General features: G+C 36.5%; 1 protein-coding gene across 7 annotated transcripts in view; it reads right to left on the reverse strand.

Moving 5' to 3' along the window:
• LOC411452 (band 4.1-like protein 4A) overlaps window positions 1–21,555 on the reverse strand; it is a 63,600-nt gene that overhangs the window by 18,462 nt on the left and 23,583 nt on the right. For all 7 annotated transcript variants that reach the window (XM_006559079.3, XM_006559078.3, XM_006559077.3 and 4 more), the window contains 2 exons: window positions 3,045–3,149; window positions 2,151–2,290 (listed from right to left, as the gene is read on the reverse strand). In XM_006559079.3, the coding sequence (XP_006559142.1) occupies window positions 2,151–2,290; window positions 3,045–3,149 (245 nt within the window). The remainder of the gene's footprint in view (window positions 1–2,150; window positions 2,291–3,044; window positions 3,150–21,555) is intronic.

The raw sequence follows: 21,555 nt of genomic DNA on the forward strand, positions 1-21,555 counted from the left end.
TGACGAGCAATTTAATTTTACACTTTAATTATCTTCTCTTCGTTTCAGCTAATGTAAAATTGCCATTGCATATTGCTTTTCGTCGTGTTTATCCCAATGCCTAAAGTTACTTTTTAAATTTTCTACCTATTTTGTCCCATTCTCGTTCTCTTTCTTCTTCTCTCTTAATCATCGTCGGCTCTTTCATCCTTTTTCTTCCTCTTGACAATTTCTATTTATTGTATTTTTCCTTCTCGTTACATAATCTCGTTTATCAACGTTTCTCCATGTCAATGATGAATGATTATAATCCGTAATGATTATAAATCAGCTTGCATTGTTAAAATATTATCAATGTGCTTTCTCATTTTTAAAATAAACGTATTTTTCTCTCTCTCGATCTCTTTCCACTCGAATTCGCCAAAGAAATTGTTGCCAGCCGATTCTGGATCCCTTCTCCTCCTGCATTCTCCATTTACATCGCGTCTCAAGCATTCCTGATTTACGCCAGCTTTTTGCCTTTTCGCGATTTTCTTCTCTTTTCTCGGATATTTTAACACGGGTTCTTTTTATCGCCGAGGGATTTTACTTTCGTACTCTGAGTCACCAAGATATTTAGACATGCTTCAACTATAAATCTTCGTTAAAAATTGAAAGAAATTGAATCTGTTATTAAGGAAAGATAATTTTCAAGAATCAAATTGTTCAATATCCTTTATGAAATAATTGCTTTTTTAATTACTTAAATTATTATTAATTAAACTTACACGCAACATCTATAAACATGTAGAAAATATGTAGAATTGATAATAAATTTATATTACATTTATAAAAATAAATGCATTTTATCTGCATCAAAGGATATAAAACTATAATACATGCACATATGTATACATCATCAGATTCAATTTTTTTAAATTTTGAAACCATTGAAAATGGAAATGATCATAATTTTTTGATATTATCAGATATTTATCTTTATATCGATTTATTTGCCTTATCGTGACGTCGATCCGTTGAATCAAATTGAAGAAATTCTGGTCAAATCCATGGCCAAGTATTTCACGGCAGATGCCGATCATTATTCAAGATTTTTCCGATGAAACGAGAAATCCGCAAACGATATTCATTCACCTGATTCAGTAGTAGAGCCACATCATTCGATGCACATATCGAGAAAAGGAAGGGAGAGAAAGAGTGAAGTCTCTGGAAAACGAACGAACTCAATCTATATGCAAATGCGCTCATCTTTTATCTCGAGTATGAGCAATCGATGGACGCTTGTCGAGATCCTGTCGTGGTTGCAGTTTCGACTCCGATGCACAATGAACGAGCCGCGGGATATCGGGATATCTAAGCGGTGTATAAATAATATCAATAACGAGATGCGCATATTATCTCTCCCCCGCTGATTATTACGGTTCGACCTTGATAACTCGGGAGGAAGTTAGAAGAATTTTCCAACTATGCAAGCTATCTCGTTCCTAGAATTTGAAATATGAAATCTCAGTCCCATATCTTAGATTCGCGTGTTCCAGGTATTTATTCTAGACATAGAAAGATTTGTTGGCAAATTTTTTTATTCTTGATTTTCGTTTCATTTTCGAAAAATTATACGTACGAAGAAAATTTATAAAATTTCTCTCGATTCGTTTAAGGATCGACGTAGAATAAATTTCAAGCATGCTTCCAAGAGTGGCATCCTATCACGCGAGATCTATACACGTGCTATCGTGCCTATTTCGTATTCACGGTGTAATGAAACCATGTTGAATCGCCTTTGTGCATACACTCACACAAGACTCGGCACACAATGATTCGCATTGATGCGCTTCGTTACCGGAATTGATTGAAGGATAGTAAAAAAAACTTGCTTCGTTCATTAATCCTCCATTAATCGTCCATAAATCACAGCGAGATCAATTACGAAAATGATGTAAACTTCCGTCAACATTAACCGAATAATCAGATTCACTTTGAATATGAAATAGAATGAAGGAAATGATGACGATGGATTAAAATATCCATCGTAATCGATTCGAACAAAATTTAGCAAACAGTTTGATAAAATTTTCGTGATGAACGATCTGCAATATTCATTATATTTTACGATTGAATTATCAACAAATAAAATGCAAATAAAATAAGAAGATAAATTCAAATTTGTTTACCTTGTGATTTCTTCGATGAGTTTGCAGGGATCGGCCGCGTAGAATTTCACACCGAAATAGAGAGTGTGGACGTCCGAGCTCGGATCTCCTTTTTGGACTTTCAATTGTTTTCCAATCTTCTTGCTTGGATCGAGCCATTGCTATAAAGATACACGTATAGAATCGAGTATTGCTCTCGTAAATAATTAATCCCTTCGATCGATCGGACGAGTTAAGAGTTACGACGAAACTGTTGGTCAAGCAGACCGGAAATTACAGACAGCTCGACATTTCCTGCGAATAATAATTCTATTCCTCTCCCCCATGGCCCGAGGGTTGATGATATCGGCTCGATTTTTCATCTAATTTTTTTTATCTAATTGAAAAGGGTAAATTATTCGATATCTACTCCCCTAGAGTAGTCTGCCATTGATTTATTCGAAATAATTTTCGTTAATGTTATTGCATTTCGACAGTGCAAAGATAATTTCTTTAATTAGAAAAGGAATTGGGAAATTTTGTTCAGAAAGTAAATCAAATTTCCAGATCGATGTATTTTTATTTGAACATCGAGGTCCACGACATCATAGTTATTAAAGAATTTTGAAAAAGGATTTTGATTTTAAATAAATAATAATATTGAAATATCCCACGTTTTCTAATCGTTAATAAATCAAAAAATAAAAAAAATCATCTTGATTTGTAATCAAAATCAAATTTTGACTAATATTATTTTCAATTGAATTAAAAATTTTATGAATAATTCGATCGTTCTCTTAGAAAAGATGCTCTCTCTAGAAAACTAATATCAAAAATACGAAACTAGACTAATTTTTTTTAAATCACGAAATTATGTAAATCGAAGGGATGGCTTGTACTGAAACTTCAAATATAACCAATATAGACATTTCTTACCGTCTGATTACCGTGATCCAGGTAACGTAGCCCGAAGTAAGCAGTCTCCAATAAATTCAAATGCCTGAACACCCTGTCCAACAGTTCTTGGCCGAGGTTCGAGCTCTGGAAAAAGTAGAAGAAAGTAAGAAAGAAAGAAAGAAAGAAAGCAAGCAAATCGTTATTTGATTTATCCCGTCAATAACAATGGAGTTACCGACACGAACCAAATTACTTCCTACATCAATATCGGCGCGGGTTATACCTTCGATCCACGGTCCGATCAACCGTGACGATTTAAATCGTGATGCGCACGCGTCATTGACCACGCCGTACCTCCAATTGCATTAAAACGCGTTTATACGCCTTTGCATATCTACGAGATACGAAATACTGGATCCATCGATCCTGATTCAAGGGAAGGGATTGCGCGACACGTTTCATAACGGTTCTTTTAACCGGCCGCAAAACCGATTTCCATCCGTTTCCAACCGAGGAGAGCAATCTGTCATTACGAATCCCGCGGATTTTCCTTTTTTTCTTAACCGCACGCGGGATAATTAACTTCTGCCCGTGGTCGTATCACGTTAACTAGAGTTAACTACTACTGCTATTATCGTTACACGAAGATGATAGGTATAATGGGGTTTCAGGGATATTTTCTTTTATCTTTCTATAATATCGCGACAAATGATAAAATACGAGAGAAAGAAATTAGATTGAATTCGTCGATTTTTTGTATATATGTTTTTTACGCAGTCGTGAAATTATTATTTTATAAACGTAATAAGGGAGGGATTGGTTTCTTGCTCGTAGAGTTTGATTTGCTTTCAGAGTTTGGAACGATCTGTTTTGATCTTTTGAAGTTGGATATAATTCATTTTCTAGAAGAATATTGTATTACATTTTAGCTGTGGAATAATGTGACAAGATAATATTTATTCTTGTCCTATCATAAAAATATTTAACATTCTGATATCTAAACGAGATACAGTTGTCCATTAAACTTTCACTTTGAATACTTTACCAATTAAAATATCACACTATTGATCAAATATTCTTATCTTAGAAATATTAATTTATTTAACTATTTATATTCAATATCATTTCTATCTTCGAGAATTAGAACACGAGAGAGAAAGACAAGAAATTTTTCAAATCAAAACGATTTATAAGAAACTTTCAATTATACCGATCTCTATTATTTTGTTATTTGTTTATTAATTAATTTGGATATTTCATTAAAGTTACGTAACACTAAATGTATGAATATTTTTAAAAAAATATATGTTTCTTATAAATAAAATCTACCAATCTATCAAAAATTAAAAAAAAAAAGAAATTTTAATAATGAAAAAATCTTAAAAAGAAATTAATAATCCTTTCAAAAATTCATTTACGCGATCCAGTATTCCTGCAAGTATTTCAACATATTCGTAAATATGTATATAATTGTTTCGACAAGAGGAAGGGAACAAAAAAAAAAAAAAAATAGGAAAGAAAAAAATTCGAGCAGACGAGTCAGCTATATAATAATTAAAAGGGGGAAAAATACGAGGATAGTTTGCCGCATCGATTCTGACGTTAATTTAACCGCGAGGCATGCAACCGGTGAACTGAGATTGAAATCGCTGGTTTCCGGTTCCCAGTTTTGTGGTTCAGAATCACGACTCGTTTCTCGTACGAGGAAAACTAACGGGAATCTGTACGATGCACGTTTTCATTTTCGATCGTTTGTTCTTTCGAGATGCATACTTATAGATACACGAAGAATATATATAGAATAACAAGAAAAACGAGATTCGATATTTATAAGATTTATAATATTTAAGAGAATATAATATTCAAGAAAAGTAAAAAATATAACGAGTTTAATTTTGCAAAGGAATCAATGGAATCTTACCGAATAATAAAAATTAATTTTACAGGAAAAGAAACTATGATTAAATATATACTGAATACTAAGCTTCACAAATATCGAATCTCTTTTTTCTTATAGAAGAATATACATAGAATAACAAGAGATTCGATATTTATAAGAGTTATAATGTTTAAGAAAATATAATATTCAAGAAAAGTAAAAGATATAACAAGTTTAATTTTGCAAAAGAATCAATGGAATCTTACCGAATAATAAAAATTAATTTTACAGGAAAAGAAACTATGATTAAATATATACTGAATACTAAGCTTCACAAATATCGAATCTCTTTTTTCTTATAGAAGAATATACATAGAATAATAAGAAAACGAGATTTGATATTTACAAGAGTTATAATATTTAAGAGAATATAATATTCAAGAAAAGTAAAAAATATAACGAGTTTAATTTTGCAAAGGAATCAATGGAATCTTACCAAATAATAAAAATTAATTTTACAGAAAAAGAATTACTTTTTGGAAACTATGATTAAATATATACTGAATATTAAGCTTCACGAATATCGAATCTCTTTTTTCTTATCACCCTATAGTAGAATTTTGCTCGTAGAATTATCTAAATTTCCATCTCTTTCTTTTTTTAAAAAATTTCTAGATACATTATTACGAACCTATGTATTACTTGCAAGAATACATCGATTGTAACGACAAATATAGAAATAAATATGAAAATAACTTTAATTACGATATTAAAATATTTACATTGATAAATATTTCATATAGATAGATGCTATCACACAAGTCGACCAGATACTTACAAACAATGGTGCACCCTCGAAGAAGATACATTATCTGTCTATCCTCTTAGAAGCGAAACATTCCATAAACCCGACTCTGTATCTCGTTCGATCGTTCGTTATACGTACAGAGGAGAAGACGCGTTTCTTGAGCTTGTAAGCGTGCACACACACACACATACAGATACAGCGGATGAAATTCGAGGATAATAATTGAAGTCGAGTCTGTGATGCCTCTAACGATCTCGCGGTGGCTCGACTTTGACAAGTTGCGCGCGATATGTATTGATCATTGCCACGCTGTGCACGTATCCGAGAAACAATCGTTAGTTTGCTCCGTTGCGACTGTCACGCTTCGTGATTTGTCGAGGGAAAGCGTTCAGGTCTCGTGAAACCGTGGAATTCGAAGGCAAATTAGAAGCGAGTCTTTCGAATGATCTGGGTAACCGTGTTGGTTTTACTTTCGTAGAGATGTTGGAAAATACGTACGGGAGTAGTTGTGATAGAGTTGAATCGATTCTTTTTCTTTTCCTTTTATTTAAATTTAATTTTGAATAATCCAAAACACTGCCGCGTTTTGATACGTAGAAATTTTTTTCACCGTTGAGCGAAATTTCTTCTTAAAATTTTGTTCATATTTCTTATAATTCTTTTTTCTATAAATATTTTATTGTAATAAATATTATATTACAATAAAAACTGCAAAATATTTAAAATTAAAAGTTGAAAGTTTACACGATAAAATTAAAAACTTACAAAGTTTTTAAACGAAGTATTCGACGTATTCATAATGTCGTGCATAAATAAGTTAACATTCTCGAATATTCAACTTAAATGGCACGTTATAAATTTTGAAACATTGAAAGGCTTATTAAACTATCGAGTCATGTATGAATATCATTATTTCCTTCGTTCTCTCCATATCATTTTCTCTTCAAGTGCCCATTACACCACACAAATATTTCAAAATGTACACGGATCATAAAAAATTCTACGATATTAAACGCAGTGTTGGTTTCTGAAACAATTAAATAATAATATATAATTTAAATGAAAGAATGACATAAATAATGATATCTTTATCTATCTAATTATACCAATATTAATGAAATTTGAAAAATAAAATTGATTTTTTATTCCTTTTTTAATCATTGGACTTTATATTTGAAAAAAATTATAAACTTGAAGGGAAGATAATGCAAAAAAATAATTTATAAATAAATATAATATTATTATTTATGTAATATTGTCATGTAATATTGTTGAATCCGACTTGCACTCGTTTTTTCCATAACATGTTTTTATTTATACAATTTTTATAACAATAATTAATCAATTTATAATTATTTATAAAAAAAATTAATTATTTTACTATATAATACAATATTCTATCGAGGAACGGAGAGCGACACGTCTGTTTCGCTCCGTGTCCCGAATACGACTGAATTAAATCGATATCAATAACAGTCGATATTTACATTTCTCGTGCCTCGATTTGTGTTATTCACACCGTTTCACGTAACAATATGATAATTTAATTTAATTATATAATAATTTAATACGTAGATTAATTTAAAAAATTGTTTAATCTTTTTCTGTTATTAAAAAACAAACGATTCAACGAAATATTTAACTAAACTATCCAATAGCAAATAACAATAAGCTAAATTCTAAAAAAATATTATCTTTCTTATCTTGAATCTTATATAATAAACAATAATCAACAATTATATTGTTCGATAATTAATTAAATAAATAATGTTTCACGAGAAACTTAAATCATTTAAAAGTTTATAAAATATTACTTTGTGAGGAATTTAATTACGATATAATTGATGATACACAAAATTTTCTTCAACAATTGCAATGCTTTCTGCTCAAGCACTCTAAAAATAATATATTTTTTTAGAATTCAGATGGTAAAAAAAGCTATGAAATGAAAATTTAAATAAATTACGATCAGAAACGAATAAACAGAGAATAAAAGTATATTCAACAAATATAAAAGACAAAAAATAAAATAATTATGAAACACAATATTAAAAAGAATAAAGTATCTTTAAAAATAAAATATAATAATCTTTCAATAATAAAAACTGTAATTTTATTCGATTACTTTTTCGAAATTTCTTCACAATAAATTACAATAAATTACTAGTTAAAAATGATTTAAATTAAAATTATTGTCAAAAAAATTTAGAAACTCAAAATATTCATTAAATTATTCTTTCTTATCATACTTCTTTTAACATTCTCTGAATTACTCATAATTTATTTTCCTCATATACCAATCTACTTCCATTCTACTTCTTTTTAATTTTCATTATCCATTATTTCTATCTTTATAAAGAAAAAAAAGTAAAAAAAATTTAATCCTCAATTTTTATCTCGAATAATCAACGAAACAATAATCAAGCCAGTGAACTACTACTGCATACGTTTCATAAATGTTCGTCCACCGGTGTTCACAGCACAAAAGAGTTAAGTATTAATCAATAGCCAACAAAAGAATTCATTAAGCAAAATGAAGTAATGATTTTCGATAGCCGGTTTTTTCCGGGGTCAACGGCAAAATATATTGGAGACTGTGTATATGTATATATATATATATACGAACGAAGAATAAGAACGAGGAATGGAAAAGGGACAGAAAGAAATATCGAACGAGGCAGTTTCTGTCCCGCTCTCGTTTCTTCCTATTCCTCCTTTTTTCCCTCCCCTCCTCTCTATCTTTTTACTCTCTCGTTCCGACTATGTCTCTTGTATCTGGATCGCAGCTTCGTCGTGAAATTTATTGTAAGCACCGTGAACCCATCCACTGGATCTGGCATCTATTCTACCTCTGCTGCTGCACCTGCACTTTTACCGCGAAGAGGTGGTTTGCACCTTCCACGGATCAAGCCAGTTCTTCTTCCGCCCGAGACGGGTATAATGACATTGGAATCGGTGCAACGAACGAACGAATGCGGATCGCGCGAGCGCGTAATCTGTTGCGTATTTTCAGCGAAAAATGCGATCACTGGTTTCTTGGTTTCTAGAATTTATTTAACGAAGTTCGTAAATGTTGCACGTTTATCGAAACGTGCGTTCACGTACGTACATCCATGTGAAACGAAAGTAGGGAATTTGCTTTATCGGTCGAGTGCTTCCTGTGAGAACGTACCCTTTCAATGATTCATTCGAAACTACGTAAAATTGACTTTCCTGGGACGGGAATAGTTTTCTAGAAAGTGGTTTTTTATGTTTTTTGATTCTTCTTTTTAAACATTTAGAAACTGATGTGGATACGTACGCATGTCACGTTTATTTATTTATTTTTTTTTAAATAAATGGAGATATTGAAAAAATTTGTTCGTCGATCTATTTCTATTATTATTAGCTGCTCCAAATCGAAAGAAACAAGTTTATTGAAGTTTACAAAGTTTAAAAGTATTGAGAAGAATTCTGTCCTACAAAGAGCAGAAAAAAAATTTCTATTAAAACCTAGTGATACGGGTGCAACTCGTTTCCTTCTTTATTAAGCCCCGATCGTGGACGGAAGTAATTTCCTTTATAACACATCACTCGAATAGTACGGGCAATTTTATTAAAACGTACCCTTATCTTCCGGCTGACTCGTTGAATCAATCTTGCGATACGCAATCCAAATGAAATAGAACGTTTGTTGCCACGAAGTGAATCGCGATTTTATTTTAATTAAAATAGAGAGAAAAAAAGAAAGAAAGAACGAAAGAAAAAAAGAAAAAAATCGCAGCTACGGTGCATTGTAACTGAAACGTGTATATATCGAAACAAAGGCACAATCAAAATGGAAAAGAGACGAGAGGGAAGAAAATGATGAGAAAGAAAAGAGCAGAAAAGGAACGTTTAACATGATCCAAGGTTTACTGCCCATCTTGACCGGTTACTCTCCTTTTAAATCTCGATAATCTATGCGACTGGGATCGCGAAGACATCCAAGACTTTTCGAAAACAACGACGATTAGAAAACGGTGAATCCAACCGATGAACGATCGTACGAATGCGAGCACGCTTTTCTTGTCCACCAGAGCTACGTGATCCCCGAGAGACACGCGTGGCTTCTGAATATTTTGAATTTCGTGAATCAACTTGCTGCCTTCGTGGAATTGCAAACGAGGGAAATAAGAGGTTGTGTTTTTTTTTCTTTTCTTTTCTTTTCTTTTTTCTTCGGAGAGATTTATGTTCAACGTCGCTCTGAAGAAAGACTGGTTGGTGAAGAAATTGGAGAATACGGATTACGAGTGTTATCCGTATGATAACAGAATCTAAATATTGCCGAACACAATTCGAATTATATATTATTAATAGATGTATTAAAGAAGATTGAATTTTTTTTTAGAATATTATATTCATTATATTCTTGCCACGATGATGATGCTTTGATTAATAGAAAATGAAATACAAAAAAAAAGATACGAAATATTAATTAAAATTGCATATTGATCAAAATACTGCCAAACAATAAAAATAATCAAAAAATTTACCTGAAAGTTACTACATAAATTATAAAAAAATATCAAAGTTTTCTCAGATATCCTCAACAATCACAAAGTGAATAATTGCAATAGTACCCCGAAAAGACTCTTCAAAGATTCTTTCGATGCACCAGCTGGTCTCTGATGGAAGCTTGCTAATCGTCGGATCGAAGAAGTATCGCTTCAACGTCCGCAAGAAGAAGAATCAACTTCGATCCGCTCTCTCTTTCCCCGATACCGGTGTTGAAGTTCGTTCGATCGCTTCCAGGATGCATTGTTTTCACCTTTTTTTTTCTCTCTCTCTCTCTTCCATCCCTTCTTTCTTCAGCTCTCGAGGAAAGCCAGTGGCTCGGTTTCGGTATATATAACGACATCGGTATCGGTGGATACGTACTATATATATATATATATATACATATATATCTGTACACGTATAACAGAGCGAAGGTCTATGCCCTGATGCTGGTTGGCCACGATGTTCGGGCTCGGGGGTACAGGAACAGGCAGAAGAGGCAGCAGCAGCAGAAGAAGAAGAAGAAGAAGAAGAAGAAGAAGAAGAAGGCGTTGGAAAGGAGTAGAACGAAGGGACGTGACTCGATAGAATCTGGTGGGGCTTATTCCACCGGCCTTTTTTTACCTTTTGCTTACATAATGTATTCTCAAACGTACATACGGGCTCTTGGTACTCTGCTACCAGTGAGCCTTTACGTATGGCATCCGCATGGGCCCTCTCCTTCTGTCTGTGGCGCCCTTGTCTTGGTACGCGCGTCCACGTATTACCTCTCTCCCTCTCTCTCTCTCTCTCTCTTTCCCTTTTTCTCGAATATCCGTGTGTAGGTGTACGCGAACGTCGACGACACAACAGGAGAGGAGACGAGTCTTATCGTTGTCCACGTATACGTCGGTGAGAGGCCGTTCAGCCGTGGCCGACACGACTGTCGTCGTTGTTGTACGGCCGCAAACGTGACGGAGGCGTGTCACATCGGAATACAAAAGGTATAATACCCACATACCGATGCCGCTAACTCATACCTACCGGGGAATACCAATTTTCGACGAGCTGTTCACTCGACGCGGCCTCGACGCACTCGGCCGATCGCCCCGGGACTAACTATCCGATCAACAGCCGCGTGTGTGCAGGCACACGCGAAGCTACAGGTGAATAATATCGTCCCACCAATGAATTAACCCTACTGTTGTTGCTCCGCGCGAGGTGCGGAGGATCATCAGGTTTATGTAATAGCTCGGATGTAATTCGTTTATCGAACGACAATTTTCCAACCATCTCTTTCTCTCTTTGGGGGGCGCATTTTCGATGGTGGAAATTGATAAATTGCTCTTAGGGCATTAATTAATTCAATCTATTGATCACCGAGTCGCTTGCACTTCCATTCATCGAATTAAAAATCGCGAACAGTGTAAATAATAATATTTTTACAAAATTGTTTCAAAAGGGAGGAAGAAACGATCGAGGATCCTAAAAATCCTGACTCGATCCGTAAGTTAAAGCCATTTCATTCCCGTCAAAATTTGTCTCTCCGAATAAAAGGGATGTTCTCGACGAAACACGTACAGGGACGAGGCCAATCAATTATCACGATCGATCACAATTAACACCGTTCGGGACTTCTTGTGATCACGAACGACAGCCAAGCACGAGCTCGTAATCAACAAAACGAAATAGGCGGGGGGGGAGGTTTGGTCGGCTCGTTACACGGCGAAAATAAATTACACGTTTTCGTGTTGGCAAAGGTAATCGTTAAGCAATTAAATAAATTAGTTAATTAAACGCGCGGCGTACAGGTAAAACGGCTTATACGGCCGATGCGCTTCTTGCACGATTCGCGCGCGAGGACGATACCTCTTCCCTTCCCTCCCTTGCCGGGTTGTTTGTCACTTTTTCCAACCGTGGAGAGGGCCCTCCACCGCGCAGCGATGCCTGGTGGAGGCTCGCGATCGACGGGAACCCGAGTAACTCAACCGCTGGAAAGAGGAGGAACGCTTCGGTAGTTGCACGCACGCATCGCGTGTACGATGCCCCCGCCGCCGTGGCTCTTCTTTGCCGTTGGGCCGGCCATTACCATTTTTCACCCACAAATCTGTGGTTACATTAACTCGATATTCCGCGAACGGCACCGGAATTATGAAGGATTCATTCATCGTGGAACAAGGGCGGCTGATTAACACTGCCCGCTTCCATTTACCGCGCTCGTTATCCGATCTACGTACGTAAGGAGGTGGTAATATAACGAACCAAGGATTGCCGGTGATTCCAAGTAAAATGAAATTTTGTTCCTCGATCGAGAACACTTTGTATTTACAGCGTTATATACTGGAAAATCGAGCTTCGAGGAATATTAATTTTTTCGATTCGCATATGGAATCGTTCACTCCAAATTTATTCTACAATAATAATATTATAATAAATCGAGCTTCTCTTATTAAATTTCTATTGCACGAATTTTCTTCGCATAAGCATCCAATAAATATCTTAATTACAAAATTTATTCTCTCCAATCGATCTTCCATGGCAAAATCAAATATTGAAAAACTATTATTGTATTGAATTTTCTCCAAAAACGAGACGCAAAAAAATGTTACTTTGCATACCCATTTGTATCATCCCTGTTTACGAGCAAAGGAGGAGGAAAATGGAGAGAAAAAAAAAAAAAAAAAACTAGAGAAGAAAAGGCAAGGGACATAGAATTCTCAGCGTGGCATTTCTATCACGGTCGATCGGTCTGTCGTCTATAAATAGTTGCGTGGTGGACATAGCCCAGAGAATGCGTAGTCCATACTTAATATGCCCCTGGCAGGAGGGAAGGTTTCGATGGCCGCAAGGACAGCACTTCGTCAGGCCATTTGTCACTTTTTCTAAGCCGCGCCGCTAAGCTTGACGTGAAACGTCTTGTACCTTTACTATTTATGCTCCGCGGCGTGCTTAGGATCGATGTAGCCGAGACTTACTTAGGTGGAAGTAGCGCTTCGATAGTTCTTGGTACCGAGTTGTCGTTATTACGCGCAAACAACAAGCCGGTAGGTTCTTGCCTCACCCCGTGATATCACCCACTGTCCTGCAAATAATCCTTTTCGTTACTCGAAATTTCCCAAATATCTTCCCCTTTTCCTTGACATATTATATCAGACATTCAATTTCTATACTTTGAAGTGTTTCTCTTACAATTTCACGTTTCATCAAATTTTCTTGATATTACATTTGTATTTTCCAAACAGATATGCGTTTCTCGACAGTGATGTTAAACTGTCTCGTTCAATTCCTTAACGGATGGCAAACAACGATACACTTAACGCCGTAACCGTTTCCCCACGGAACGCATTCATGAAACGATCCCCCTTTCATCCTTTAAGCCAGTTCTACCGATTCCACGCTTATATAAACTGGCCGAGCCAATGATCGTGCGGAGATCCATTCGTCGAATACAAATCGCGCAAAAACTCTAATTGAAAGAACGAGCTGTTGAAACAACGAGATTTCCTCCGCGAGGAAACGATCGCCGGTATAAACGTGAGAGGAAGCTTCTCCCGTAACGGTGGCTATTGTGCAACTTGGAAGGCTCGTACCATTTCGGGGAGAAAGAGAGAGAGAGAGAGAGAGAGAGGAGATGGCTAATGGATGGAACGAAATGACGACGAGCGTCGAATCCAACGAGGAAAATCGAGAGGGAAGGAAACGGCGGTCTTAAGTCGCGTTGCCTCTGGCCAAGGCAACCGGAGTGAGCAACCGGGTAAACAGGGATTCCTCGTGTATACAAAGATTACTATTTCAACGTTGCAACAGGCTCGCGCGCCCATAGGCTTTCAACGGGAAATGCATCGTTGGCTGCACGAAAAACGAGGAGGGATGAGATGAAGAAAACGAGCACAACGCCGTGTATAAGCATTGTTCTGCGCTTCGATTCTGCTCTCCTCGTCCATTGTGCATCCTTCGTTCCTATTCGTACGGGATTTGATCGATTTTAGATACGACTACGATCGATTTTAGAAATTATCTTCTCAACGAATTGCATCGTTTAGAAATTTTATCCCATCGTTGTTAAAAGCTGACTTCGTAGGAGAATTCGAACGATACGAGTTGATATTATATATTATAAGATCGTTATGTCCATGATGAAAGATTGATTTCAATTCGAAGATTGTAGATTTCACAATATTACGTTCATAAAAATTGTTTTAAATGAGAAAAAGATCGTTATTAAATTTCAATTTTTAATTCTTCCTTTCTCTTTCTCTCTCTCTCTGTCTCTTTCTTCGTAATTTCAACGGCTTGAATCGCATGTTACGACTGCAAGATTTCGTAAATTGCAGATTTCAAATTACATATTACATTATTTCTCGCGCAAGTAAAAATATGTAAATATCATTTCCACGGAAAGTTATTTCACTGATTACGAGTTATTCCAAATGGCAGCAGCCATCGTCTTGCCCCGCACACGGATAAGGCGAGTGCTTTGAAGATAAAGTAGAAGAAATATACGTGAGGTGAAAAAAAAGAAGCTTGGTACGCCGGTTACAGAATGATTGAAAGGCGCGGGTAACGTAGAGTTATAATGTAATAAAATGAAGCGAGGAAAAATTCCTCGAATTCTCTCCCGCCTTTGAAACATCCCCGAATTGGGATAGATATAATAAAATTTAAACAAAAAATCATCCAACTTTTACTCTCCAATTTCGTTTCCTTTACATCGAATCAGAGTTCTTAATTTTCTCAAAATTCTTCATCAGATTTGTGTGAACACGCAAACCATTCAATGCTTCTCAACATCCTCCTTCAAGTATCAATAAAAACACCAAGATGAAACGGTCAAACGTTATTAAATGAAGTTTCCACGAAGTTATCTCGCGTGAACTAGAACGATGAGTAGACTGAACCACATCGTTCATTTTTTAAAAGGAAACGCAAAAAGGAAGAAAGAACCACTCCCTCGGATCTCTCATTTCCTTCCACCACGTGTACAGCAGCAACCATCGAATCGAAAACTTGACCTAGCGATTAATACGTGTTGCCTAACATCTACTCTACACCGTGTATTCCGTGACCACGACAACCTCAAGGAATACACGATAACCTCGAGCGTGCTGCGTCACGAAAGCTAGAAAAAGGAGCCAAGAGATCGAACCGTGTCCAGATCGATGCAATAAAAGTAAAGGGCGATCACCGGGGAGGGGGAAAACGAAGGAGGAAGAGGATTACGAAGAAGAAGAGGAGGAGGAGGAGGAGGATGAAAAAGAGGTGGAAGGTCCGTTTACTGGCCCATTCTGGCCGGAGGCCGAACGGACCTGGGTGGAAGAAGGTCCAGGAGGTAGGTAATCATCTTTAGGTTGCGTGCTCCGAACGACCTCACTCTTTTCTTCTTGCTCCCTTCTTCGCCGCGATCGTGTTTCTTTCATTTTTCATATACACGTCCCGGGCAAACCGTTTATTTAGGCATACCGCCCTCTCCCTTACCGTCTTCTGGATCCGCTGGCGCTACTTTTCAGCCCCCGGGGCTAGGGTTTGTCGTGGGAATCGGAACACCGTAAACGCGAATCGAAGGAGGGAGCCCCGAATCGCGAGGGCACCTCGTCATTTCAGGGCTACGAGGAGAGAGACCAACGCCTCGAGTCAGTGCCTCCCAACCGCGCGACCTACGACTTGCAACAGGAATAAAACGCTTGAATCGAATTCTTTTGAATCGAACTTGAATCGATTCGTTTGAAAATCGCCTTGCCAGATGTTTGGGATATAAAAGTGAATCGTGAAGGAAAAATGGATCGTTTGTTATGAGATCAACGTGTCTTGGAAATCTTGAATGATTGTAAGATATACAGGAAAGAATATTATTTGAATATTCGTTCGTAGAATTGGTAAAATACTTTTGAAAGTGCTGCAAGTCTTTATTCTGAAGGATACAGAAAATGTTATTTGTTTTACTGGATTTGAATGCAGGAGAAGAATGATCAAAGAATAGAATCGTAATGGCTAATGAGAAACACTGTTTCGAATCATCGATGGATACTACGAGCAGGAGTCTGTTGAACCGTTCCGTAGCCTAGCAGAAAGAAGACATTCGTCGTAACGCCACCAACTGGCAAGGGATAATTTTACAGCCGCGATAATTGACTCCAGTCTGTTCTGTTACAGTTCGTTGGGGATCATCGATGACGCCCCGAGAAAAAGTGCAGCAGCGAGGAAAGAGATGATATATTTCTCGAAGAAAACAACAAATTATCGGCGATCAACGAGCCACGACGATTATTAGGGGATTTAATTGCGTTCGTGGCGGATGACTCGCTATTTCTTTTTTTTTTTTTATTATTCTTTTGCTTCGATTTCGATGCAAAATGTGTACGAGACTTGGAATGTTCGTTAAATATTTATTAACAATTGTAGAAAAATTAAGAAAGATTATTTATCGTTTCGAAAAAGGGGGAGAAGAAATTTTTTTATTTTTAGAAGAACACGAGAGAGAGAGAGAGATGATTCTAAAATGTTTCTCCGTGGAGAAATAGGATAGGAATACACGGGAAAACTTTGTCACGGTGAAAATACTGGTCGCGACTGTCATTTGACACCTTTATAGAACGATGGCTTCAAAGGTATCAAAGAGTACAAGAAGGCAGACGCGGAGAGCAACGCTGATAATACTTCGAGGCACGATTCAACCTTTCTTCTGCTTGATATTCATTCTCATCTTGAGGACAATCTTTCATCGGACGCGACAAAAAGAGCCATTCGAATGTAGCGCGCTCTTTTGATGAAGTATCTCGCGCGGAAAGAATTTTAATTTTCCTGATTGATTTCGGGAAAACGCATATTTCTGCGTAGAATAAGGACAACTAAAAAACAGAAAGTAGTATAAATTAATTTATGAAAACTATGAAAATTTGGACGTTTCCAATTCAGAATATTGATTTGATATATGAACTTTTATTACATTTTTCAACTAATGAAAATTGTATCAAGATCTTGAGAATTGTTAAGATTTTATTACTAAGGAATCTTTTTTTAGAAAACTTCGAATTTATTAATTTATATGTAAATGAAATTTATATTTACGAATTGCAAAATATAATGTTAATGAAATTCGATCGAGCAAGAACATCGACAAAGATTATCTTTATAATCTTAATTGCACAAGATAGATAGAAAGAGAGAGAAGGGATCTTGCGAAACAACGAGATGCTTCGAGTGCTTCGTTACAGTTTGTTGCGTCGCGAGGAGAAAAGGGAATTTTCGTTAACGACCAAACTTTCCCTGCTGTTAACAGCGGATATAAAAAAATCAGAAACTTCTTCACTTCCCCACTCGAGCAACAAGAGTCATCCCCGTAAACGGCGGAGTTTACTTCAATGTGATCTTTATTCATAACGAATCGGAATCTGAATAATCAATACGACGTCTGTCGCGTAATAAAAAAAAAAAGGGAAGGAGGAGAAAAGTAAAAGCCTACGAAAAGAAACGGAGAGAAGGAGAGGAGCCTTTTTACGGCCTTGTTATAAAAATTATCCGAAACAACGATGCTTCCATCGTTCACCGGAAGGGAACCAGAGAGCCCCTTCAGGGCAACAAAGCGGAAAATTTCCAACCTGTTTTTCGCTCTCTCTCTCTCTCTCTCTCTCTGTTTACCTTCGTTGTAATGCGTTCTTTTTTTTTGCAAACGACCACGAGAACGTCGATGAAAAGAGTTAACCCAAACAATGGAAAAAGCGGGTCTGGAAAAGGAGATTACACCTCTGGTAAATTACATTAATCGCTCGTGGTCAATTGGATCGAATGGTGAGGAGTATTACTCGAAAGAAACTAGTTGGGAAGAGCGAAAATTTTCGAGCCAATCCCGATGAAAAACCTTCTTCTTCGAACTTCTTCCTCGATTTCTTTCCATCCCGATCTCGACTTATATCCCTTTGCCAGGAAAACTGGCCGTGAAGCCGGTACGTGGGGCTTTTCTAATCAGGTCTCGTTGAAGGCTCTCGCCTTCTACGGATGCCACGGAACGTGGACGTAAATTACGGAGAAATGTCGTAGGAGGTAATTGGACGATGCGTTGAATCGGTTGAATTATTCTAACGAGGCCTGCGAAAATTTTCCATGGACGTGTTTCATAAAGGCGTTCATTTTTCGTGGAATTTATTCATTTTTCTTCCTCTTTTTTTCGTTTCGTTCATCTTTGCTGTTTTTTATTTATAAAAGAGAAGACGATATATTAGGAAATTTGATTTTTCTTCGAAATTATTGAGAATATCGAGATATATTTGTTTTTTTTTCCTTTTTTAATTAAAATTTATACAGGAATCGTATCTATAAATTTTGTTAACATTAAATGTTTTTGTCCTTTTTCAATCTGATAATTATCAGCAAAATCTGATACGTGATATTCAAATCGTATCTTTTATCCCTTTCACGAGCAAATTTGCATATAATTGCATGTAATTTAACTATTTTATACGATAACTAAACCGTAAATATATATATATATATATTTTTCAGTGAAACAGGTTTTAAATTTTAATATACCGTATCTTTTATTTTGTTTTACAAAAACATCGTAAAAATTATTTTTCCATTGCTAATAATTAGCGAAAAAAGAATATATATTTTTGCAAAAGTAAAGAATTTGATATGGTTATAAACGTGTTTCAGCTGTAAAAACGCACAAAAATATCTAATACGTTGAAACAGTATGATATATTATACATATATGATATATTATATATATTATAATAATTAAAAAATGAAAAATAGACGTTTCCACATCATTATCCGTTTTTTCAGCAATTTTTAATTCTCAAAGTTTGTAGAACTCGGATGGAATGTTAAGAAACTCGTTCGATAAAATTCAACATAAAACGCGTGCACGTATGCGCACGTATTTAAACACGCTGCGTTCTACTTTCATTTCGCCAGCATGGAAAATTTATAGAAGCTAAAAGTTTCCACCGAAAGTGATACAAACCAAGATATACCGAGACAGGATTTGCGAGCCGTGTTTTCCTTCGCTTTCACGTAATTCTTCGCCAACCTTCTCCACATCCTATACAGAAATTTATATCTCAGATAGGTATATCCCGACTCGTGAGTAAATTGAATGGGTGCGATACGAGTTCAACCATTTTGCTAACAACACGCGTGTACAAACTTTTCGAAACTCGCCCCTTCGATCCCATTTTCAATTTCCATAAACGCGAAAAAGAGCAAATCTCGCTATCCAAACATCTTGAAAAAAGAACCTTTCCAATGCATTACATATATCGTTTAATGTATTCTCTTGTATTCCATAAAAGACTATTATCATTATACTTGTATGATAAAAAGAACGGGAAATTTTAATTTTAGAAAAATTAGAGAATAAAATTTCTCAAACTCAACAAGATAAATTCACCGATCTCGAGAGATGGAAATTTGACGAATCCGTTTTCCAATTAAATCGCACACGATCCTGAAAGAATCGATGAAAAGACAAAAATTTATTTTCTCGAATCTGAATCGGGAACCGTAAAAATCTTCCTCGAAGGCGCTCATTAACAGGGTTTAATATCCCAACAAGCGGTAAATAATATGCAAATTCCATCGCAAGAGGAGGATCGCAATGGACAACGATACACGGGAGCAATGTATCGGCGATATCTGGTTCTGCCGGAAAGGGTTACATTTATCCGGTCGCATTATCTTGACGCATGGCCATTCTTCCAGGCTGTTCGGTTACGCGAGACTGGTTCTATGACCGGCGATATAAAACCGGGAAGATACCTGGCCCGTATACTGGTATATCGATGGCGAGAAATAGTATCTATAAGTATCGTGGTTACCAACCCGACGACTCTCCACTCGTTCCACCTCTAATAATCCGCGACGTCGTCCCTTTTCTCTTTCCCTCTCCATACTCGCTTCTTGCCATCTTTTTTTTTTCATCCGCGATGGAATTCGATTCTCGAGCCTGAAAAGCTTTCTCGATAGAAACATAGAATCCTTTATCTACGATTCAACAATTCTTCGATATTTGCTTCGTTCAATTTTCAAAAAAAAGTGCGTCGAAAGTGAATTTTCAAAAACCTAGAGAATCCATCGTTTCACAGATGTCACGTATATCTGGATAATTGAAATCGGATATAATCGGAACGAGGGTCGGAGAGGAAAGAAGAGTTTCGCCAACCGGTCCCTCAACTGTGGAACTCTATTAATACACACCGCGTTCACGGCTGTTTAAGCTGGATGAAGACAGAGGCAGGATACGCGAGTGGCGTTTTTCATCGGGTTGGACAGTAGGTTGGTGTGTTCCAACGGCATACTGCGAGTTCCATCGCGTTCGTACTACCTTACCTCTCACCGTGAGCAAGCTCGAGCACACTCGGGCACATAAGCTCGTAAATTGATTGCGAAATACGGTACGACGGAATCCCGATTGGCAGGGGACCCCCGTTTCCTTTCTTACGGACAGATGTCACGGTGGCTAGCGACTTGAATGACGAGTGGTGAAACGATCGATTTCAGGAAGCGATGATTCACGGTTTATCCATGTGGGATTTACTTGTTCCACTTGTTGCTACGTGTTGCCTATCATAGACAAGGCAGGAGATTGGTCACGGTGTACGAGTGTTCGTGTAAGTAAGAAAGATTGGATTTTAATGATGTATTTAATGTTGGAGAATCATGTTGGATACAACAATTTGCAAAACGTGGCCGTTTTAAGATTTTGCAATTCGAAGGGAGGATAAAAATGAAATGGAACTCGTTAAAATGGTCGAAGAGATAGAGGAGAAACGTGTGTTAATAAATCATCCTGGTACTGGTGTTCATCGATCAACGAGGAAACATCAATCAAACTTTTTGATCGAGCTACTGAACGAGCCTTGCTTTTTCCATCCCAACGAATCATCCTCTTCTCTCTAATTTATATCCCTATAGATATTTCCCTAAAATCCATCATGAGATGATTCTATTGAATTCTTCGAAAATAAAAAAAAAATCGATTTCTCCCAAAGGAGTATTCCTTTCGATCTAATTCAACTTAAAATTCGTCCGGCAAGTATAATGTAATAGTCCAAGAATGAGCGAATTTTTTATCGTCAATCCCCTTCCTCCAGAACAAATTCATCATGAATTTAATATATATATATCTAACATTTATAGTGAAAGAGAAACGAGGATAATGGCGAGGAGGTTTGAGGTTGAAAAAGGAGAGGAGGAGGAGGAGAAGGAGAACGAACGATTTGCAAAGGAGGGAGGGTATAATCAGACTGGTTTCAATTTCACCGTGGAGAGAAACTTTTATTGGGATCGTCGCTCCAGACGTCAACCGGAAACGGAAAAGGATGGACGAAAATCGGTTGGAAAGTTGGGCAGAGAAAGCACGCTCGTCG

Source organism: Apis mellifera, linkage group LG2 (assembly GCF_003254395.2).
Source record: "Apis mellifera strain DH4 linkage group LG2, Amel_HAv3.1, whole genome shotgun sequence".
Lineage (NCBI taxonomy): Eukaryota > Metazoa > Arthropoda > Insecta > Hymenoptera > Apidae > Apis > Apis mellifera.